General features: G+C 43.6%; 1 protein-coding gene across 4 annotated transcripts in view; it reads right to left on the reverse strand.

The window, feature by feature from the left end:
- Window positions 1-25,209, reverse strand: part of LOC143032331 (putative peptidoglycan muropeptide transporter SLC46) — an 89,273-nt gene that overhangs the window by 58,096 nt on the left and 5,968 nt on the right. For 2 of the 4 annotated variants that reach the window (XM_076196884.1, XM_076196886.1), the window contains exons 2-3: window positions 10,083-10,331; window positions 4,668-4,799 (exon numbers count right to left, since the gene is read on the reverse strand). In XM_076196884.1, the coding sequence (XP_076052999.1) occupies window positions 4,668-4,799; window positions 10,083-10,331 (381 nt within the window). Of the gene's footprint in view, window positions 1-4,667; window positions 4,800-10,082; window positions 10,332-11,016; window positions 11,040-25,209 lie in introns of those variants that run through there. The other 2 variants (XM_076196885.1, XM_076196887.1) reach the window with 2 other exon arrangements.

Consider the following 25,209-nt stretch of genomic DNA (forward strand, 5'->3'; position numbering starts at 1 on the left):
CCCAAGAGGCCTAGGACGCTCAGCTCGTCCACACCCTCCACATCCCGGTCACGGCACCACCCTCCTTCCGTCCCTGATAGGCCCCGTCTTCGACTCTGCCCTACCCTCGCTATCCGGCCTTTCAGGCCGCGCAGACCAGAGCATCCCCCCCTCCCTCCAGAGCAGCCTTCTAACGAGCCTCCGGCTCTGGCCCCCTCTCCCACACTCCCTCCTGGTCCTTCCCTCCGCCCCTCCGCGCCAGCGGCGGGTATAGGACTGAAAGGACCCTCTCATGAGGACCCCCCTCCCCCAATCAGACGACCGTCGGGTTGAGGGACAGGGTGGAGGACCACCTCCGTTCATCTTTACCTTATCCTCCTACCACGACGGACTCTTACGAGATCCGCCCCTTCTCATGGTATGACCTTACATACATCCCCCTTGTGTAGCGGCGAGGGATTTTATTCAGCAAAGATGGGGTCTCGCCTGTCGGAAACGCTCTTCAGTACGGGGTCCTCTCATCACCTGAATGACATCATTTGACGTCTCGATCTGGTGTCCGCCCTACTAGGCTGTCCAGGCACCTAGGAAATGACACCTCGCTATATCACAATGTGATCCTGTGACGTCACTGATCCTTTGAAGTCACTATATGATTCTTGGATGTCACGATGTGTTTGTGACATCACGATGTGATCCTATGACGCCGTGATGTGATCCTGTGACGTCACGTGATGCTGTGACATCACAATGTGACCCTGTGACGTCGTGATGTAACCCTGTGGCATCACGATGTGACCATGTGACATCACTAATTCTGTAACATTACTGTATGGTCCAGTGGAATTACAATGAAAACATATAATGTCACGATGGGGGTCCTGTGATGCCATTTTGTTGGTGTCGTCACGATATGATTACATGATGCCACGATGTGATAATAGTTCACGATGTGATCAGGTAACGTCAATATGCGATAAAGTGATGTCACGGTGTGATAAGATGACGTCATTATGTGATAAAATGACGTCACGATGTAGTCCTATGACGTCAGTTTGTGGCCCTGTGACGTCACGAGGCGATCCTATGACGCCATGATTAAATCCGGTGACGTCACAGTATAATCACATGATGTCACTAGGTATTAAACATATGGAAGTCAGCTTGTGGGTGATGAGACGTCACAAACTGCCATAGCACACTATTGGATGAGGACGCTCGCCACGGGCTTCGAGGACTTCCCGCGGGAAGACTTGGGGTGAGTTGGATACATACCGAGGGTCCAGGCCCGTCTTAGCGGGAGACGCTCAGGGAACGTCTTCACCCAGGACGAAGCCTCTTGACTAACGCCCACGGACGAGGTCGCTCGGAAACGACCTCGGCCTCGCATGTATGTTGTTATACGTTCTACAATCGATTTTGTGACTTCACTACACCCTCCGGGGATCGGAATCCACCTTGCCCTACTAATTTGATTCTCTTTAGCATATCATTGTACCAGACTCCCTTTCGGACTCTCGCTTACCCCGAGGATCTTCATGAAACTAGAGAGAGTGGTAGGCGTACGCTGGACGGAAGCAAGCGTCTCCACACTCATGTACCTAGACGGCTAGTTGATGCATTTGCCCACCGGGGAGGGTGCATCGGCCGACATCTCGGTGGCTCTGAGAGTGTTGGCGGACGTGGAGTTCAGGGTGGACTGGGACGGGTCTGCCCTCGCTCCCACACAGAGACTTTATTGGCTCGGGATTGAGTGGGACACAGTCGGCGCTCTTCGGGTGCTCCACTGCGCCAAGAGAGCGTGCTTCTCTCACACGTTCTCCCGCCTTCGGTGGGGTGGGGGGGGGTGCCTCAACTTCGCGACCCCGGCCCTTCCACTGAGCCGCTTGGGGCGCCGACGGCTGGTACGGGAAGTCGACAGGAGCATACTGCTCCTCCCGCGCGACCTGCCCGGGCCGGTACCCTCAGCACTCCACAGCTTGTTGCATCCCTGGCTTCGGTTGGGGGCCCTACGCCGGTCGGTCCCATAGTCCCCGCCCCCACCTCGAATGGCAGGAGCGGCGGACGCCTCGGACATGGGGTGGGGCTTCCAGTCGAGCTGGAGACATCAAGCTTGCTGGGGATGGTCGGAAGATAGAAGGTCACTACACATCAACCTTCGGGAGCTGATAGTGGTGAAAGAATGACTCGAGCGACACCCCGAATTCTCCTGCATGAGCGTCCGCTTGGACGCAGACAATGTGACGGCAGAACAGTGCGTGCAGAGGCAAGGTACGGCCCGACCAGGTCCACTCCTAGCCCTGTCGGAAGACATCTTCGCCGAGGCATCACGCAGGGCCATATCACTCTCGGCGAAGTATGTTCCGGGCCGGGAGAACGACTGGGCGGACGCTCTATCCAGGTTTCAGGGGACCTCCGTGGTGTGGCATCTATGTCCACAAGTGTTCGAGTCGCTCTCCCTCCGCTACGGCACCCCAGAGGTGGACCTGTTTGCCTCCCCAAACACGACCCAGCTCCCCCTCTACCTCACCTGCATCAAAAGGACACGCACAGGAGGCCCAGACGCCTTCACGGAGGACTGAAACAGCTGGAAGTACGTATTCATTTTCCTCCTCCAGCGACACCGGTCCTCCTGAAGGTGATGCAGACCCTCAGGTCCTTCAAGGGTCAGGTCCTGATAGCTCCCTACTGGCCAACCCAGCCGTTGTTCGGGGAGCTAATGAGATGGGGCCCTTCTCCCCTTCTACTGGGGTCAGCCTGCTTAGCCAACAGCCTTACCGCGCCTCTCCAAGCGTCACTCCAACTTGATAATTGGAGTTTCTACGGGGAGCTCTCAGCCAACTCTTCTCTACAGAGGCAGCAGACAAGATGCTCAGAGCTCACCTTCCGTCCTCAGTGCGGCAGTGTGGGTCCTGCTGACGGAGATTCCGAAACTGCCTTCGGAGACACGCGATGGTGACCATCTCCACCAGCACGGTTCTGGACTTCCTGACTTGGCTGGCTTCCTCCACCAACAGGGCACCGGCGACTATCTTGCCTCACTGATCTGCTACGCTTTGGCATGAACATCCGAGTGCCACAGAGGGCGCGAACCCTCCTAATGAAGGGGATCAGCGCCTCGAGAGAGCCGAGACATCAACCGGTCCCGGCCTGGTCCTTGCATCGTCTTCTGCAGTACCTGGCGTTCGAAAGAGCCATTATGGAGGAAGAACAATTCCCTCAACGTGTCGTCTTTCTGTTCGCCTTGACTACGGACTACAGGGCTTCACAGCTGGCGGCAATCACCCGCCACCCGTCCTTCTCCAAACTGGAGGAGGACAACTCGGCCCTAACCCTCTCTCCATCACCAACATTCCTGGCCAGGAACGGCCGAGCGGACGACATGATTAGCCCTCTCAGAATACAATCCTTCCGGGAGGGAGGACGCCCACAACCGCTGCGCCCGGTCCGTGCGTTCGAAGACTACGTGGACCACACGGAAGAGATTTCTGAGGATCATCTCTTCTACAACTCGAAATTTAGGATTCCCCTAACCCCGAGGTCCCGGGCGCACCTGCTTTGCCGCATTTTGGAGAGAGCCGACCCGGGCCATGCCCCCCACGCCCACAGCATCAAGGACTTCGTGGCATCGCTGGCGTTTCTCCGCACCCACTCTGTGGAGCGGGTGCGGGACCTAGGGGCTGGATATCGACGACTCCCTTGGGGACACGGTGTCTCTACCACTCGGTCGCCCCTGTCCCATGTGTCGCCATGGAAACGGCTCCACCCCTCTCATCTCATAAAAAAAGGGGGGTGGAGGGGGCAAAGGGCGACCGAGAAGTGGGGAGGGGCCCGGGAACCGCTGAACAGGATACGATTTTCGTATAATTTACGCATTGTGTGAACAGTGCAATGTTGTGCATGTCACATTCTTCGGTGTGGGTACTTGGCGTTTCTTTTCTCCTCTCTACTGAGTGATAAAATGAATAAATCTCCCATAGGAAAGACACACGTAATAACGGTTTGAATCAGGCTTCACCTCTCCTCCCACCTGTCCTCGTCTCATGCATAGCTTCGCTGTGCAGGTTTCTTTCAGCCGATAATATTTCTTTGTCGCGGCTCGTGCCGCTTAAATTGTTTTTATCGGCTTAAGAAACCTGCACAGATTTAGGGTCCCTCCCTCCTCCCACAGGCGAAGCCTTCATTTCTCATTGAAGTGACGACTCAGGCGAGCCGGCTAAGAAGGGAGGGGTAGGGTCTAGGGAGCGGGAGGGGGATCGACAATGCGCATGCCTGCACAGAGCCGGGAATTTTAAATTTCTGATGATTCTGGCGGAAAATTCCAACCACACTCAACCTTCGGGAAATGGCCATATGACCAGGAGTGTGGAATGGGATTATCGCTATAGCTTCGTTGTGCAGGTTTCTTAAGCCGATAAAAACAATTTAAGCGGCACGAGCCGCGACAAAGAAATAATATGTAAATACACACACGCACACATATGTATATATACATATATATATATATATATATATATTTATATATATGTATGTATGTGTGTGTGTATGTGTGTGTGTGTGTGTGTGTGTGTGTGTGTGTGTGTGTGTGTGTGTGTGTGTGTGTGTGTGTGTGTGTGTGTGTGTGTGTGTGTGTACAGATATAGATATAAGAGCTTCGTTGTATATATCAAAGAGCCAAACCACTTTACCAGTATGGCGGTTTCTAGCAGAGATTTCCACATCATGAAATCATTAACCATATCTTGGATTTTATTTTCTTCGTCGTCATATGTTTCATTATTGAGGTTTTGACAAATAGTGTCGGAATAATTGCAGTTCACCTGTAAAAGATTTAAATATATTATATGTATTCATAAACACACACGTATACATTTGCCTTTACGGTATCTAACGACTTATAGAAAACTGTATATCTAACGGGTTGTACATTTACCATGTAGTATTCTACTACCTCATAAAATTAGTCACGACGTAAGCTATTTTTTCAGTTTTATTCATAGAAGAGGTCAGCCGCTGTAGCAATTACATGTGGAGCCGGTCTCATTTGCACTTGTAGATACACATACACACACGCACACACACACACACACACACACACACACACACACACACACACACACACACACACACACACATGAAAGTACCACACAAAAAACTATCAAGAAAACTGGAAACCGTAGGAGGGATACAAGGAAAACTATTGAAAGGAATGGAGGATGTCTTGCATAAAAGAAAAATGAGAGTAGTGCTTGGAGATAAGAGTTCTACTTGGAAATTATTTGATTAGTGGTGCCCCACAGGGATCAGTATTGGTTCCGATAATGTTTGCCATTTTGTAAATGATATGGATGAGGATATAGAATGTTACATGAATTTCTTTGAAGATGACGCAAAACTGTTGAGGAAAATAAGTACAGAAACGGAGTGTGAGTCGCTACAGAGAGATCTAAACAGGGTTTGGGAATGAAGTCAGAAGTGGGAACTGGACTTCAACATAAATATAGCATAATGTAATTTGAAAAAAGTAAAATATATATATATATATATATATATATATATATGTATATATATATATATATATATATATATATCAGGACAATATAGAATCGGCACAAAGGAAGTAAAGAGAGTTTTGAAAAAGACCTGGGAGTAATTGTCACAAAAGCATGACTCCTGATAAACTGATAAAGTTGTCGGAGAAACCTACAACTTGCTAAGATCAATAAAGGTGGCCTTTATCTACTTGGACGAAGGAAGGGTAAAGAAAATACTAGTCATGTTGATAAGGCCATAATTGGAGAATGCAGCGACACTATGGACACCCAGTACTAAAAATAATATAAAGAAATTTTAAAGAATCCAAAGAGCAATTACGAAGATGGTCACAACACTTTCAAAAATGTCATATGAGGAGAGATTGTCAAAGCTGGAATTACCGACTCTGGGACAAAGAAGAGAAAGAGGTGACCTATTAACCATCTATAGAATCATAAGAGTCATAGAAGTCCTTGATAGACAAGACTTACTAAATTGGGATAAGAGAAATACAAGAGGATATGAAAAGAAACTCAAAAAGGATAGTTATAGAAGGGACCTGAAAAAGAACAGCTTTCCACACAGAGTGGTGGATGTCTGGAACAAATTGGACGAAACAATAGTGCGTGCACTAGATACTGCGAGATACAAAGGCGGGACACTACGAGCGTAGCTCACCTTCCCGTAAGATACAACTAGGTAAACACACACACACACACACACACACACACACACACGAAAAAGAAGAAAAAGAGACAACAGTAGAAATTCTAAATGAAATTCAGGGGGGGGGGGGAAGAGATTCAAGCACAGACTTAGAAGAGGCACACAGAATCGGTCGCTACTCTAAAGATAGAAGTCGACCTCTAAAGATAAAATTAAGGTCACAGATGGTAGTAGAAGACATCTTTGATAAAGTAGGCAATTTGGCAAAGAGTGAAAAGTACAATAAGATATGGATAAAAAGAGAAATAAGTACTGAGGAATTAGAAAAAGAAAAGTCACTAAGAAAAGAAGCAAAGGAAAAAAACTTGTTGAGAACGGAGACAGAATGCAAAGAATTCCATTGGAGAGTAATCGACATGAGATTGAAACAGTGGCACATCAAAACGAAAAAACCAAGGACAGAAAAGATAATGGAGAAGGAAGAAAATTAAAAGTGGCCTATACTAACATTGACGGATTAATTTCAGGTCTGAACGAACTCAATAATTATCTGTTAGAAGAAAAACCAGACATAATGGGAATTGTAGAGACTAAACTAAGAGGAGAAATACCATCTATTGATATTGGACAAGGGCTATACAATTACTGGATAAGAAACAGGGACAAAAAGCAGGGAGGGGGAATCATGTTCTTGGCCAAGAAAGACCTTAACGTGACAAAAATTGCAGAGGGCAAAGGTAATGTTGAACTGATCATGATAAAAGTCGAAGGCAAAAATATGAAAAGTAGAAAGTTTGTGGTGACCTATGTGCCCCCAAGAACGAATGCTTGGAAAGAAAACGAACACACAAAAATGCTAGAAGATACAAGAAAATCACTAAATGAGATACTAATGGGTAAGGGTAATCTAGTAATTATGGGAGACTTCAATTGCAAAAAAATTTGTTGGGACAACATGACAGTACGAGGAGATGACGTGTGGGGCAATGTACTGCTAGACATGACCATGGAGTACACAATGACCCAGTGGGTCAGTGAAAACACAAGATACAGAAACAATGAAGAGCCATCAAAACTAGATTTAATATTTACAACGGAACCTGAAATAGTGGACAAAGTCCACTACAAGACACCAATTGGAAAGAGTGACCATGTACTCATCGAAACTGTACTAAAGGAGGAAATAGACATGGAGAGGAATGAAAAGCATAGGAAAGGAAGATTGATGTACAACAAAACAGACTTTGCAAAACTAAAGACGTTCTTCCAGAATGCAAACTGGGAAAAATTCTATATGGAAGAGACAACAGTGGAAGAGAAATGGAACATACTGTTGGATAATTACAATGAAGGGGTAAACAGGCATGTACCAAGACAAAAGCGAGAGAGAGAGTACATTAAATGTTGATTCAACAAAAGATGCAGTGAGGCAAAAGACAAAAGGGACAAAGCTTGGAAAAGGTGGAGAAAAGACAAAAAACAAAGCAAATGGCAAATTTATATAAACTATAGAAATGAGTATGTTAATGTGAGAAGAGAGGAGAAAAGGAACCATGAGAAGGATATTATAGATATATGCAAAGATCAGCCCAAGCTATTCTACCGATATATAAATGGTAAACTTAAAACCAAACAGGAACTAGTGAAACTACGCCAAGGAAATATAGAATACACAGAAGAATTAGAGATGGCCGAAATCATGAACAACCACTTTAAATCTGTCTTCACCAGAGAGAAAATACAAAATTGGGACGTAGATAATAACAAACATTCTCCCCACATGAGTGAATTTACAACATCACAAAAAGAAATATCAGAAAATTTTTCAAAATTGGACGTCAGAAAATCACATGGCCCGGATGGAATTGCAAATTGGATTCTAAAAGAATGCAAAGAAGAGCTAACGGACAAAATACACATCATAATAAATAGCTCACTCAAAGAAGGAAAGATACCTAAGGACTGGAAAAATGCTAACATTGTACCAATATATAAAGGAGGAAACAAGGAAGAACCCACCAACTATAGACCAGTATCACTAACAAGCCCTATAGCCAAAATTTGTGAGAAAATCATCAAGAATAGATGGGTAAAACACCTGGAAGATAACAACATATTAAACCCAAGACAATTCGGGTTCAGACAAGGTAGATCATGCACCACAAACTTGATATGCTTCTACTCAAGACTAATAGACATAGTGCAAGAAAGAAACGGATGGGCTGATTGTGCATTCCTAGACTTGCAAAAAGCATTTGACCACACAGAAAACTACTAAAAAAAACTGGAACACATAGGAGGAATACGAGGGAACCAACTAAAATGGATGGAGGACTTCCTGACTGGAAGAAAGATGAGAGTAGTACTCAGAGAAAAATATTCAGATTGGAAAGAGGTGATCAGTGGAGTACCGCAAGGATCTGTACTGGCTCCAATAATGTTTGCTATCTATATGAATGATATGGACGAGGGCGTGAACTGTTACATGAGCTTCTTTGCTGATGACGCCAAACTGTTAAGGAAAGTAAAAACTGATAAGGACTGTGAAGCACTGCAGGAAGATCTGAATAGGGTATGGAACTGGAGTCAGAAATGGGAAGTGGATTTTTATACTAAGAAGTGTAGCATAATGGAGTTTGGAAAAAGCAAAAACAGAATATCAAGAAAATATACAATTGGAACCAAGGAAGTAAAGAAAGTAGGATCCGAAAAAGACTTGGGAGTTATTATCACAAACGACTTGTCCTATGATACACAGATTAACAAAATTGTCGGGGAGACTTACAACTTGCTAAGATCAATAAAAGTGGCTTTTGCTTACCTGGACGAAGACATGATAAAAAAAATATTGGTTACATTGATAAGGCCTAGACTAGAGTATGCGGCGACAGTGTGGTCCCCCAGTACCAAAAAGAACATAAAGAAAATAGAAAGAATCCAAAGAGCAGCTACAAAAATGGCACCTGCACTTGCAAACCTATCATACGAGGAGAGATTGGCTAAACTGGAGCTACCGACACTGGAGCAAAGAAGAGAGAGAGGCGACCTACTGACCATCTACAGAATCATGAAAGGCACAGAGGACATGGAAGGAAATTAAGAAAACATAGCTATAGAAGAGAACTGAAGAAAAACAGTTTTCCACATAGAGTTTTAGACACTTGGAACAAACTGGATAATGAGATAGTAAGCGCAAAATCCATTCACGAGTTTAAAAGCAAACTAGACACTGAGAGATACAATGGCGGGACAACACGAGCATAGCTCCCCGTCCCGCAAAATACAACTAGGTCGATACAACTAGGTAGGTAAATACACACACAGATATATATATATATAGTATATATACATATATATATATATATATAGTATATATACATATATATATATATACACACACACACACACACATATATATATATATATATATATATATATATATATATATATATATTTATATATATATATATATGTGTGTGTGTGTGTGTGTGTGTGTGTGTGTGTGTGTGTGTGTGTGTGTGTGTGTGTGTGTGTGTGTGTGTGTGTGTGTGTGTGTATGTGTGTGTGTGTGTGTGTGTGTGTGTGTGTGTGTGTGTGTGTGTGTGTGTGTGTGTGTGTGTGTGTGTGTGTGTGTGTGTGCGTGTGTGTGTGTGTAGACTAGGCCTTGTTCATATTTCGATTCTAGAATTATTTCATGAAATACCTCAGACTAAATGTGGATTATTAGAACATATAATTTTTTTTAAGAATACTCAAACTGAAATTACACTCTTTACCAATTAACAACAACACTAGCCTGATATGTTTCCCTAAAATGAATATATTTTTTCTCATAATCACTGAAAGTAATGACAAGTGGCGTGTGGGCATAACGACCACAGTAAAGAAAAAGCAACACCTACCTTGCACGCCTTCTCCATCATCAAATCCTGTGAAATGACCCACACCATCTGTGAGCACAGGTTCTGTAGGAAGAGAGTCGGTTCAAGGGTGATAAGCCCAAGAATCCCCAAGATCTTTCTAGGATATGACGACGACGACGCGTCCTCAACGCTGACCCAAGATTGAGAGGGCGTTATTGGTGAGTCGGCTGTTTCTGATGATGAGCTCGAACGGCTTTTGGAAGCGGGTGAAAGACGTTCACCCGACATCTGAAGAGAGATTAGTGTTGCATGAAAGTATATCCATCTAAAATACAGATATGTTCTTCATAAATGACATTAGATTGGAATGATCAATTTAAAACAAGTGAAGCCCACATGCATCTCACAATTCAACCCCACCCCTCCCTCTCTCCCTCTCCCCCTTCCTCCTCCATTGCTAGAAGTCTTCTTAAAATGTCTGAAATATCATTCACAACCCATCTTTGTCACATGCAACGTGTGGTGGTGTGGACACGACGTATGAACTATGGCGGGCGGTGTGATTTACTTGAAGTTCCATTTTCCTTTTCCATCTACTTATCTATTAATCTATTAATTTATTTATTTATCTACTTATCTATTTATTCAATTAAGTTTCCATTTTCCTTTTTTTACTTATTCTTTCTACTTATTTATTTCTTCATTTATTTGATTAATTATTTGTTTGCTTATCTATTTATAAATTTCGTCATCTATTTATTTATTTATATATTTATTCATTTGTTTATTAATTAACTTTTAATTTATTTAACGGTTTATCTATTTTGCTATTTTCTATTTACTTATCTATCCTCATTCTTGTTTATGCATTTTAAATATGTTTATTTATTCATTTACTTATCTATATATTTATTTGTTTACTTATTTATCTATATTATTATAAATTCATCTATTTACTTATATATTTATTTACCTGTTTATCTGATTGATTTATTCACTTACTTATATTTTGAATGTTCGACAAACAAACTGCATTGTTGAAAACCTCACTATGGCACAAACAGAACAATGTCTAACCCTGAGAATGTGTAATTATCTGCGCAACACTACTTCGATAGTGAGAGATAGCTTATCTCCACCACTACACTTCCGTACCGAGTGGCACTTTCCCTTCTTCCTGACTGTCGTCAGACGATGTTATTCATCTCTGTGGCACACGCGTCCATCACCCCCTATCGTTAGTGAAGGGAATCGGTGACTAAGTAATTAATAAGCAAATCAGCGCCAATGCAGCGCGTTGCAATCTTTATCAGATAACCTCAAAGGTCTTATTACAGACTGCATTGATCTCTGTCGTATTCCCTATTACCCAAAGCGATTTTATTCACTTGTTGGGGGGGAGGGGAGGTTGTGATTCGTTGGTTTTATTTTAGTTGACATAAGATTGCTTTTTTTTTCACTGGAGGGTTTCATCTCGTGTTGATGATAAAACTGTCTCATATATATTCTCACACACACGCACGCACACACACACACACACACACACACACACACACACACACACACACACACACACACACACACACACACACACACACACACACACACACACACACACACGGTGGCGCAGTTGGTAGAGCGCTGGACTGGGAAGTACGATGGTGCTCACAGTACCCAGTCCGAATCCTCCCCAGGGCCGAAATTATTTCGGTATCGCTGTGCTTCGGGTCGTTACTCTGACTCTTGTGGGCGGGGAGTTTGTGTGTGTGTGTGTGTGTGAAAGGTCATAGCATTACCTATAGATCGGTCATACGAGCTCTGAGCTCTCTTCCGGAAGGGAAATAGCTGTCGATCACGAGTCCAACACGTGATCCAAAGACCAAGGTGAATACCAAGGTGAATACACACACACACACACACACACACACACACACACACACACACACACACACACACACACACACACACACACACACACACACACACACACACACACACACACACACACACACACACACACACACACACACACACACACTGTCACTATGGCGGTCCGGGTTCGAATCCTGCCCAGGGCTGAAAATAATTTCAGTATCGCTGCGCTTCGAGTCGTTACTCCAACTCTCGTGGGCGGGGAGGTGTGTGTGTGTGTGCGTGTAAGGTCGAAGCATTACTCATAGATCGGTCATACGAGCTCTGAGCTCTCTTCCGGGAGGGAAATAGCTGTCGATCACGAGTCCAACACGCGATCCAAAGAGCAAGGTGAATCACACCCACACCCACATACACGACATGGTGGAGCGGTTGGTAGAGTCCTCGATTGTCACTACGGCGGTCCGGGTTCGAATCCTGCACAGGGCTGAAATAATTTCAGTATCGCTGCGCTTCGAGTCGTTACTCCAACTCTCGTGGGTGGGGAGTTGTGTGTGTGTGTGCGTGTAAGGTCAAAGCATTACCTATAGATCGGTCATCCGAGCTCTGAACTCTCTTCCGGTAGGGAGATATCTGTCAATCACGCGTCCAACACGTGATCCAAAGACCAAAATTAATCACACACAAAACAGATAACCTCAAAGGAGGATTGTGAATTATTGCAGTTAGACCTGGACAACATCTGGAAATGGATTCAAAAGTGGGAAGTAAACTTCAACAGCAAGAAGTGTAGTATAATGGAATTCGGAAAAAGTAAAAATAGAATATCAAGAAGTCAAAAAAGTGAACTCGGAAAGAGACCTTGGAGTAATAATGAGCAAAGACATGACACCGAACATAAATATCAATAAAATAGTCGGAAAACCTTCAACCTATCAAGGTTAATGATATTTCTTTGTCGCGGCTCGTGCCGCTTAAATTGTTCTTATCGGCTTAAGAAACCTGCACAACGAAGCTATAGCGATAATCCCATACCACACTCCTGGTCATATGGCCATTTCCCGAAGGTTGAGTGTGGTTTGAATCTTCCGCCAAAATCATCGGAAATTTAAAATTCCCGGCTCTGTGCAGGCATGCGCATTGTCGACCCCACCTCCTCCTCCCTATCCCCTCCCTTCTTAGCCGGCTCGCTGAGCCGGGCCCGTCACTTCAATGAGAAATGAAGGCTTCACCTGTGGGAGGAGGGAGGGACCCTAAATCTGTGCAGGTTTCTTAAGCCGATAAAAACAATTTAAGCGGCACGAGCCGCGACAAAGAAATATTATCGGCTGAAAGAAACCTGCACAGCGAAGCTATGCATGAGACGAGGACAGGTGGGAGGAGAGGTGAAGCCTGATTCAAACCGTTATTACGTGTGTCTTTCCTATGGGAGATTTATTCATTCTATCACTCAGTATAGGGGAGAAAAGAAACGTCAAGAACCCCCACCGAAGAATGTGACATGCACAACATTGCACTGTTCACACAATGCGTAAATTATACGAAATTCGTATCCTATTCAGTGGTTCCTGGCCCCTCCCCACTCCTCGGTCGCCCTTTGCCCCCTCCACCCCCCCCCCCTTTTTTTATGAGATGAGAGGGGTGAGGCCGTTTCCATGGCGACAAGTGGGACAGGGGCGACCGAGTGGTAGAGACACCGTGTCCCCAAGGGAGTCGTCGATGTCCGGCCCCTAGGTCCCGCACCCGCTCCACAGAGTGGGTGCGGAGAAACGCCAGCGATGCCACGAAGTCCCTGATGCTGTGGGCGTGGGGGGCATGGCCCGGGTCGGCTCTCTCCCAAAAAGCGGAAAGCTAGGTGCGCCCGGGACCTCGGGGTTAGGGGAATCCTAAATATCGAGTTGTAGAAGAGATGATCCTCAGAAATCTCTTTCGTGTGGTCCACGTAGTCTTCGAACGCACGGACCGGGCACAGCGGATGTGGGCGTCCTCCCTCCCGGAAGGATTGTATTCTGAGAGGGCCAATCATGTCGTCCGCTCGGCCGTTCCTGGCCAGGAATGTTGGTGATGGAGAGAGGGTTAGGGCCGAGCTGTCCTCCAGTTTGGAGAAGGACGGGTGGCGGGTGATTGCCGCCAGCTGTGAAGCCCTGTAGTCCGTAGTCAAGGCGAGCAGAAAGACGACACGTTGAGGGAATTGTTCTTCCTCTATAATGGCCCTTTCGAACGCCAGGTACTGCAGAACACGATGCAGGGACCAGGCCGGGACCGGTTGATGTCTCGGCTCTCTCGAGGCGCTGATCCCCTTCATTAGGAGGGTTCGCGCCCTCTGTGGCACTCGAACTTGGATGTTCATGCCAAAGCGTAGCGGATCAGTGAGGGCTGTATAGTGAGGCAAGATAGTCGCCGGTGCCCTGTTGGTGGAGGAAGCCAGCCAAGTCAGGAAGTCCGGAACCGTGCTGGTGGAGATGGTCACCATCGCGTGTCTCCGAAGGCAGTTCCGGAATCTCCGTCAGCAGGACCCACACTGCTGCACTGAGGACGGAAGGTGAGCTCTGAGCATCTTGTCTGCTGCCTCTGTAGAGAAGAGTTGGCTGAGAGCTCCCCGTAGAAACTCCAATTATCAAGTTGGAGTGACGCTTGGAGAGGCGCGGTAAGCCTGTTGGCTAAGCAGGCTGACCCCAGTAGAAGGGGAGAAGGGCCCCATCTCATTAGCTCCCCGAACAACGGCTGGGTTGGCCAGTAGGGAGCTATCAGGAGGACCTGACCCTTGAAGGACCTGAGGGTCTGCATCACCTTCAGGAGGACCGGTGTCGCTGGAGGAGGAAAATGAATGCGTACTTCCAGCTGTTCCAGTCCTCCGTGAAGGTGTCTGGGCCTCCTGTGCGTGTCCTTTTGATGCAGGTGAGGTAGAGGGGGAGCTGGGTCGTGTTTGGGGAGGCAAACAGGTCTACCTCTGGGGTGCAGTAGCGGAGGGAGAGCGACTCGAACACTTGTGGGCGTAGTTGCTACACTACGTAGGTCCCCTGAGACCTGGATATAGCAACCGGCGTAGGGCCCCCGACCGAAGCCAGGGACGCAACAAGCTGTGGGGTGCTGAGGGTATCGGCCCGGGCAGGTCACGCGGGAGATGTAGTATGCTCCTGTCGACCTCCCGTACCAGCCGTCGGCGCCCCAAGCGGCTCAGTGAAAGGGCCGGGGTCGCGAAGTTGAGGCAACCCCCACCCCACCCCCCGCCACCGAAGGAGGGAGAACGTGTGAGAGAAGCACGCTCTCTTGGCGCAGGGGAGCATCCACAGGGCGCTGACTGTGTCCCACTCAATCCCGAGCCAATAAAATCTCTGTGTGGTAGCAAGGGCAGACCCGTCCCAGTCCACCCCGAACTCCACGTCCGCCAACACTCTCAGAGTCCCCGAGATGTCGGCCGATGCACTCTCCCCGGTGGGCAAATGCATCAACTAGCTGTCTAGGTATATGAGTGTAGAGACGCTTGCTTCCGTCCAGCGTACGCCTACCACTCTCTCTAGTTTCGTGAAGATCCTCGGGGTAAGCGAGAGACCGAAAGGGAGTATGCGAGGCCGAGTTCGTTTCCGAGCGACCTCGTCCGTGGGCGTTAGTCAAGAGGTTTCGTCCTGGGTGAAGACGTTCCCTGAGCGTCTCCCGCTAAGACAGGTCTGGACCGTCTGGATGGGTCCAACTCACCCCGAAGTCTTCCCGCGGGAAGTCCTCGAAGCCCGTGGCGAGCGTCCTCATCCAATAGTGTGCTATGGCAGTTTGTGACGTCTCATCACCCACAAGCTGACTTCCATATGTTTAATGCCTAGTGACATCATGTGATTATACTGTGACGTCACCGGATTTAATCATGGCGCCATAGGATCGCCTCGCGTCACAGGGACACAACTGACGTCATAGGACTACATCGTGACGTCATTTTATCACAATGACGTCATCTTATCATACCGTGACATCCCTGAGTCCCAGTGAGCGTTGAAATAAAATTCAACATGGTAAACGTCTCGACCATCATGACTGTAGATTAAATTAGGTTGAATAGGAAAAGTCATGTTCATGTCGACCTAAGTCACAGTGGGCGTTGAAATTAGTTTTAACATGGTAAAATTCTTGACCATCATGACTATAGATTAGCTTAAGTTGAACAGGAAAAGTCATGTTCATTTCGTCCAGAGTCACAGTGAGCTTTGAAATTAATCAAACATGGTAAAATTCTCGACCATCATGATTGTACATACATATACCAAGGCTTTTTCCCCCTTCCAAGGGAGGTAGCCAAAAAGAGAAAGGCATAAAAACACTCCCACCCATTTCATCCCTAAATACACTCCACACCCCTCCCACCCTTCCTCTCATCTGAGCACCTCCTGGATGACGGGTCATCCCTGCACCCTGCCCACCGCCCTGGGTCAGAAGCAGTGTCGCAAGACACAGTACATCCACAGCAAGGCCGCTTCATTTAATCGGCGACCCCCCCTCTCCGTCCCCCTTTGCATATAAGGCGAGGACGGGGAGAAATCCCTTCGGGCTGCGTCAAAATTAACTCACACATACTACAACACCCCCCACCCCCCGCCCATTCCTCCTCATGCAGTCACAACATCATCCATATACAACCATTCTCCACTCACCTCTGTCTTCCGTCCTCTCCCTTCCTTCCTCAACAGACATTCCCCTCTTCCCCAAAGCCCCCTTCACCCCATCCATCCACCTCATCCTAGGACGTCCCCTCATGTTCACTCCCTCCACATCTATCTTCCATACCTCTTTTACTAGTCTTTCTTCACTCATTCTTTCCATGTGTCCAAACCATCTTAATATTCTTTCATCAACCCTATCTCCCAGCTCCTTTTTCACCCCTGTTCTCCTCCTCACCTCCTCATTTCTCACTCTATCCAGCCTAGTAACCCCCACCATACTTCTCAGACACCTCATCTCAAACACATTCAAAACTCCTTCTCTCTTCTTCTCTTATGTTCCACGTTTCTGCCCCATACAGTGCTGTTGGCACAATCACTCCTTCATACAGTCTCCTCTTCGCATCCATTCCCAAATGTCTATTCCTCATTACACTCTTTAAACCACCAAGGCATTTACTCGCTTCTCTCAATCTACATTCTACCTCCACCTTTACTCCACCTTTTCCTGCTACACTTGCACCCAAGTATCTAAAACTATCCACTTCCTCCAGTCGTTCTCCCTTAATGTTCACTTCCAGTCTACTGCCACTTTCACCCCTTGTACATCTCATCACCTTACTTTTACCCACATTTATCTTTAGCTTTCCTCTATCACATACTCTCCCAAACTCTGCCACCAGCTTCCTCAATCCCTCCTCTGACCCTGCCACAAGCGCAGTGTCGTCCGCAAACAACAGCTGGCTCACCTCCCACTTTTCTCCATTTTCTTTAACCATCTCCAATCCCTGACTCACTACCCTAGCATTCACCTCTCGCACCACCCCATCCATGTATGAGTTGAACAGCCAGGGCGACATAACGCATCCTTGACGAAGTCCCACCTTTACTTCAAACCACTCACTCTCTCCATTTCTAATCCTAACACATGCTCTACTACTCTCATAAAAACTCTTGACAGCTCCCAAAAGCTTTCCTCCTATCCCATAAATCTGCATAACCTCCCACAGTGCCTTTCTGTCTACCCTATCATAAGCCTTTTCCAGATCCATAAAAGCCCAAAAAACATCCTTCCCCTTTCCTATAGCTTTCTCACATATCTGTCTTACCACAAAGATCTGATCTACACAACCTCTACCCGTCCTAAATCCACACTGTTCCTCACCAATTACTCCTTCTGTTCCTCTCCTAATCCTCTCAATTAAGATCCTCCCATAAGCCTTCCCTACTACACTCAACAGGCTAATCCCTCTGAAATTACTACATTCACACTTGTCCCCTTTTCCCTTGTAAAGAGGAACTATACAGGCACTACTACAGTCCTCCGGTACTCTACCCTCTCTCCAGCAAACATTAAATAACCTCACCAACCAGTCCACCATCACTGAACCTCCCTTTTTCAGACATTCTGATTGTAGATTAGCTTAAGTTGAATAGGAAAAGTCATGTTCCTTTCGACCTGAGTCACAATGAGCGTCGAAATTAATTTTAACATGGTAAAATTCTCGACCATCATGACTGTAGATTAGCTCAAGTTGAACAGGAAAAGTCATGTTCACTTCGTCCAGAGTCACAGTGAGCTTTGAAATTAATCAAGCATGGTAAAATTCTCGACCATTATGATTGTAGATTAGCTTAAGTTGAATAGGAAAAGTCATGTTCCTTTCGACCTGAGTCACAATGAGCGTCGAAATTAAATTTAACATGGTAAAATTCTCGACCATCATGACTGTAGATTAGCTCAAGTTGAAGAGGAAAAGTCATGTTCACTTCGTCCAGAGTCACAGTGAGCTTTGAAATTAATCAAACACGGTAAAATTCTCGACCATCATGATTGTAGATTAGCTTAAGTTTAATAGGAAAAGTCATGTTCCTTTCGAACTGAGTCACAATGAGCGTCGAAATTAATTTTAACATGGTAAAATTCTCGACCATCATGACTGTAGATTAGCTTAAGTTGAATATGAAATGTCATGTTTATGTCGACCTGAGTCACAGTGAGCGTTGAAATTAGTTTTAACATGGTAAAATTCTTGACCATCATGACTATAGATTAGCTTAAGTTGAATAGGAAAGTCATGTCCATTTCGACCTGAGTCACAGTGAACGTCGAAATTGATTTTAACATGGTAAAATTCTCGACCATCATGACTGTAGATTAGCTTAAGTTGAATAGGAAAAATCATGTTCATTTCGACCTGAGTCACAGTGAGCGTTGAAATTGATTTTAACATGGTAAAATTCTCGACCATCACGACTGTAGATTAGCTTAAGTTGAATAGGAAAAGGCATGTCCATTTCGACCCGAGTCACAGTGAGCGTTAAAATCAATTTTAACATGGCAAGATATTTATTTGTCGCGGCTAGTGCCGCTTAAATTGTTATTATCGGCTTAAGAAACCCGGAAGGAGGGTGGTGCCGTGACCGGGATGTGGAGGGTGTGGACGCTGAAATTGCCCGTTGTCGAGTAAAGCCCTCGTGCCCGGCGGATAGCGCTCGACCGTGTGAACGTGTCATAAGGAGCGCCACCCACCGTATCATAAGACACGTCCCCCTGTCCTCCGAGAGGCCCGGGTTGTTACCACGGACGGCCCGAAGACGTATGGGGAACGGGTTACGAGTGGAAAAGGTCAAAGTCTACGCCTAGGGCCTAATAGTCTTTGGCTCTGTGCAGGCATGCGCAAAGACTATATAGGAAAGATGGGAAAGCTTCTATCTTTTACTAATAAGAAAACGTCATCCATCCAGCGTGAATGTGCGCCATCTATCGACAGAGCCGCAAACTATAAATCGGAAGTGGCGTAGCGCGGCTTTCAAATCATACTTAACTTGTATTATATATAGTGTTTATGGAAATTTTAAAACTGATCCTTTCGCTAAAATAATCAACATCTCGAAAAAGTTTTACTTTCTCTTTATAAAATAATGAGTAGTAATTTTATGACTTTTGCATGCAAACAAGACTATATGCTTTACACACATGATCATATTTATAAAATCAAAAGTTGGTAAAATACTTCTGCACAATGGATCATTCATTACTAAATATTTGAAATTGAGTAAACAGTTAAAATTTAAAAGGTTATTTTAGTTATATTTATCTTATTATTTCTGTAATATCATGTTTTTCTTGTTTGTGCTTGTGCTTATATTAATATATGTTTGAACTTTGTATACTTATTCAAGTATCTGTACACAAATTATACAAACAAGGATAGTAAAAGTTTGGTATACATGAGATTCTTTTATTTGCAACAAAGCAATACTGTCTTGTAAAGAACATATACCAAACAAACTAAAAGAAATAACATTATTCAACTTCAAAAATGAACCATACATCAGGCAACCAAAACATGCAATCAGATATTAAATACCAAACAAAACACTGGAAAATCAGTGATCAAAAACAATAATATGAAACAAAAATAAACAAAGAAGCAGACATAACATGCATATTAAGCAAAAATAAAGCAAAAAATGTTAACAGAACAAAGGAAAACCCCAAAAGCAAACAAACAAAAATATATACATATGTAGCAAGACAGGTACTGTATTGTAAAAAACAGACAAAAATAAAAGGATGAACATGCAAGAAATAAGTCACAAAATCAAACAAACAAGATTTGCAATCATACATAAAATAATTTTGCAGAGGATAAAAACATAACTTCTTTTATCAAATTACATGGAAATCACACATATTAGAGAAAATAGGTAAAATAATGCAACCATATGCTAGTTTTTTATATGAAATTATGCATTTGAGCAAAAACCGTCCTTGTTTGAGATTTGGTCGCCTATGAGTGAGTCGGACGGCATTCGTAGCTGCGGTTGGTAATTTTGCAGAGGATAAAAACGTAATTTCTTTGATCAAATGACATGGAAATCACACATTTTGAAGAAAACAAGTCATATAATGCAACCATATGTTCTTAGCTTATGTGGTAAAGTTATAAACTTTTACCTTAATTTTAAATAAATGGCCAAATACACAGCAAAAAAAAAAGTTGAATCGCATGTATGTTTTTTTTTTTTTCTTTTTTTTTTGGTAGGTTGTGACTGCTTCTTTGGTAGTTTTAAAATTTAACGGTTTTTGTTGAATGATTTCTGTGTTATGCTTGTTCTTTTATGCTCAAATGCATAATTTTATATAGAAATTAGCATGTGGTTGCATTATTTGACCAATTTTCTTTTTAAATGTGTGATTTTCATGTAATTTGATCAAAGAGAAGTTACGTTTTTATCGTCTGCAAAATTACCTAAGTCGACCAACGCCGACCAAACCCAAACAATGACGGCTTTTGCTCAAATGCATAATTTTCTATAAAAATTAGCATATGGTTACATTATTTGACCTATTTTCTTTAAAATGTGTGATTTTCATTCAATTTGATCAAAGAAAATTTACGCATTTATCCTCTGCAAAATTACCAACCACAGCTACGAATGCCGTCCGACTCACTAATAGCCGACCAACGCCGAACAAGGACGGTTTATACTCACATGCACGATTTTGTATATAAAAAAAAAACTAGCATATGGTTGCATTATTTGACTTGTTTTCTTCAAAATGTGTGATTTCCATGTCATTTGATCAAAGAAATTACGTTTTTATCCTCTGCAAAATTACCAACCGCAGCTACGAATGCCGTCCGACTCACTCATAGGCGACCAAATCTCAAACAAGGACGGTTTTTGCTCAAATGCATAATTTCATATAAAAAACTAGCATATGGTTGCATTATTTTACCTATTTTCTCTAATATGTGTGATTTCCATGTAATTTGATAAAAGAAGTTATGTTTTTATCCTCTGCAAAATTATTTTATGTATGATTGCAAATCTTGTTTGTTTGATTTTGTGACTTATTTCTTGCATGTTCATCCTTTTATTTTTGTCTGTTTTTTACAATACAGTACCTGTCTTGCTACATATGTATATATTTTTGTTTGTTTGCTTTTGGGGTTTTCCTTTGTTCTGTTAACATTTTTTGCTTTATTTTTGCTTAATATGCATGTTATGTCTGCTTCTTTGTTTATTTTTGTTTCATATTATTGTTTTTGATCACTGATTTTCCAGTGTTTTGTTTGGTATTTAATATCTGATTGCATGTTTTGGTTGCCTGATGTATGGTTCATTTTTGAAGTTGAATAATGTTATTTCTTTTAGTTTGTTTGGTATATGTTCTTTACAAGACAGTATTGCTTTGTTGCAAATAAAAGAATCTCATGTATACCAAACTTTTACTATCCTTGTTTGTATAATTTGTGTACAGATACTTGAATAAGTATACAAAGTTCAAACATATATTAATATAAGCACAAGCACAAACAAGAAAAACATGATATTACAGAAATAATAAGATAAATATAACTAAAATAACCTTTTAAATTTTAACTGTTTACTCAATTTCAAATATTTAGTAATGAATGATCCATTGTGCAGAAGTATTTTACCAACTTTTGATTTTATAAATATGATCATGTGTGTAAAGCATATAGTCTTGTTTGCATGCAAAAGTCATAAAATTACTACTCATTATTTTATAAAGAGAAAGTAAAACTTTTTCGAGATGTTGATTATTTTAGCGAAAGGATCAGTTTTAAAATTTCCATAAACACTATATATAATACAAGTTAAGTATGATTTGAAAGCCGCGCTACGCCACTTCCGATTTATAGTTTGCGGCTCTGTCGATAGATGGCGCACATTCACGCTGGATGGATGACGTTTTCTTATTAGTAAAAGATAGAAGCTTTCCCATCTTTCCTATATAGTCTTTGGCACAGAGCCGGGAATTTTAAATTTCCGATTATTTTGGCGGAAGATTCAAACCACACTCAACCTTCGGGAAATGGCCATATGACCAGGAGTGTGGTATGGGATTATCGCTATAGCTTCGCTGTGCAGGTTTCTTTAAGCCGATAAAAGTGGCATTTGACTACTTGGATGAGGAAATGATTAGAAAAATATTAGTTACACTAATAAGATGAAAAACTGGAGTACACAACAACACTATGGGCACCCAGTACTAAAAAGGATATAAAGAAATTAGAAAGAACACAAAGAGCAACAGCAAAGTTGTACCAACTCTCTCCAAATTAACATACGAGCAAAGATTGTCCAAATTGGAATTTCCAACTCTGGAACAGAGAAGAGAAAGAAGAAATCTGCTGACTATTTATAGAATCATGAAAGGAATGGAAATCCTTGATAGGAATTATCTATTAAAATGGGGCAATGGAAAAACAAGAGGACACGAAAAGACACTCAAAAAGGACTTGACGGTACCTCAATCTGGATATTTAGAGAATGTAGGGAAAAACTAGCGGACAAGATTTACACTCAGTCTTATTATATGTTCGTTGAAAGAAGGCACGGTGCCGCTTGTTTGGAACAGGGTAGATGTGGTACCAGTTCATAAAGGCGGGAGTAAGGAGACACCACTAAATTATAGTGAAATTATGTGAAAAGATTGTGAAAGATCGATGAACCATATTTCTTGAAGAGTTGACTATTCTGGCTTTAGGCCTGGAATATCGTGTATGTGGAACATTTAAACTTTTACGTGAGAATGATTGGTGTGCTGCAAGAGAGAGAAGGGTGGTTGGACTGTGTACCTCAACCTATAGAGGCTTTTTGATGAAATGCCTCAGAGTCTATTTATATGGAAATTGGAGCACTTTGGAGAACTGCGAAGCAAACTACTAGAATGGATGAAATATTTTTGTTAAGGGAAGATACATGAGGACAGTAGTAAACGATAAAATGTCAAGATGGAGAGTAATAACGAGTGGAGTTCCACAAGGTTCAGAGCTTGCACCAATGATGTTTCTTGTCTATGTCAATGACATGATGGAAGGTACAACAAGCTATGCCAACGTGTTTGCAGATGACGCAAAAGTCAGAAGAGAGAAAAAAAAACGAGGAGGACTGTAGACTATTGCAAAAAGATCTAGACACTATTTTGCATGGAGCCAAAAATGGGAAATGAAGTTCAATACCAAAAAGTGTAAAATATTGGAAATGGCCAATAGTAGCAAAAGATCATCTCCCTAAACTATTCCCTGGGAAGAGAACCCACTACAAAAACAAAAGAGGAGAAAGATTTGGATATTGATAAAAGACAACCTGTAATCCGACAGACATATCAGCAGGATTATGGAAGAGACATACGGACTACTGTAGATCAAAGTGGCGTTTCACTATATTGATAAAGAGATAATGAAAAAACTCGCCGAAACCCTGATCCGTCCAAGATTGGAATATGCATCAGTAGTAGTCCCCACACAGAGTGAAGGGTATAAGCAAGATTGAGAGAATACAAAGAGCAGCAACCAAACTGGTTCCCCTACCTGGCAGATAAACCATATGAGGAGAGACTAAAAGCATTGGGTCTGCCAACTTTGAAAGATCGAAGAGAAAGAAGTATGATTACAGTATGAAGGTCAATAAAGATGATAGATTACATTGACAAAAGAGATCAAATAATTAAGGATGGGAGAGCTTTTAGTGGTGATGTGAACAAGTTATGAAAGACTGCGTGTCTAAAGGATGTGAAGAAATACAGTTTTCTATATAGATGCATACAAATTTAGAACAGCTTAGAAGGTAATATATCCCATACTGGAACAATACATGAGTTCAAATCTGAATATGATAATTGGAAGCCAAGGATATAGATTAAGTTGAAACTGTATATGAATTTGAGGCCAAGTATGACAGAATCGGAGAGTAGGAAAATTGGTATACTACAGTTAGGGAAATACAATTTGGTAAATAAACACACACACACACACACACACACACACACACACACATACACACACACACACACCACACACACACACACACACACACACAAACACACACACACACCACACACACACACACACCACACACACACACACACACACATACACACACACACACACACACACACACACACACACAAGCGCGCGCGCGCGCTCGCGAATGTATCCTTGTGTTTTGTATTTCATTCACGTCCTGAGACTCACGCTTGCCCTTCTTCCCACACTGAGACAGGCAGGCCTTTCCAATGTCGAAAGAGGCCTCACTGCCTAAGAGCTCCTGACTAAGCATTTATTAAACGTAGACTGTCGCAATACTGAGTGTCGAAGGCCAGTGGAGTTGGACGTTATCTGCGTGTAATGTAACCATCGAAACTCTTCAGAATGATTGAGGCGTCTGCTCCTGCCACGCCAAGATCTCTCAGTCCTAAGTACAAATGTAGAATAGACAAATATTGTACGTACATCGGTCTTGGATTAACCCCATTAACGCTCCTAACATGTAGTCCTACACGGACACACACACACACACACACACTTACACACACACACACACACACACACACACATGTGTGTGTGTGTGTGTGTGTGTGTGTGTGTGTGTGTGTGTGTGTGTGTGTATTCACTTGGTCTTTGGATCACGTGTTGGACTCGTGATCGACAGCTATTTCCCTCCTGGAAGAGAGCTCAGAGCTCGTAGGTCCGATCTATGGGTAATGCTATGACCTTGCACACACACACACCCCCAACTCCCCGCCCACGAGAGTCAGAGTAACGACCCGAGGCACAGCGATACCGATTATTTCGGTATCGCTGTGCCTCGGGTCGTTACTCTGA

Source organism: Oratosquilla oratoria, chromosome 13 (genome assembly GCF_046742065.1).
Source record: "Oratosquilla oratoria isolate Oo_2021 chromosome 13, ASM4674206v1, whole genome shotgun sequence".
Classification (NCBI taxonomy): Eukaryota; Metazoa; Arthropoda; class Malacostraca; order Stomatopoda; family Squillidae; genus Oratosquilla; species Oratosquilla oratoria.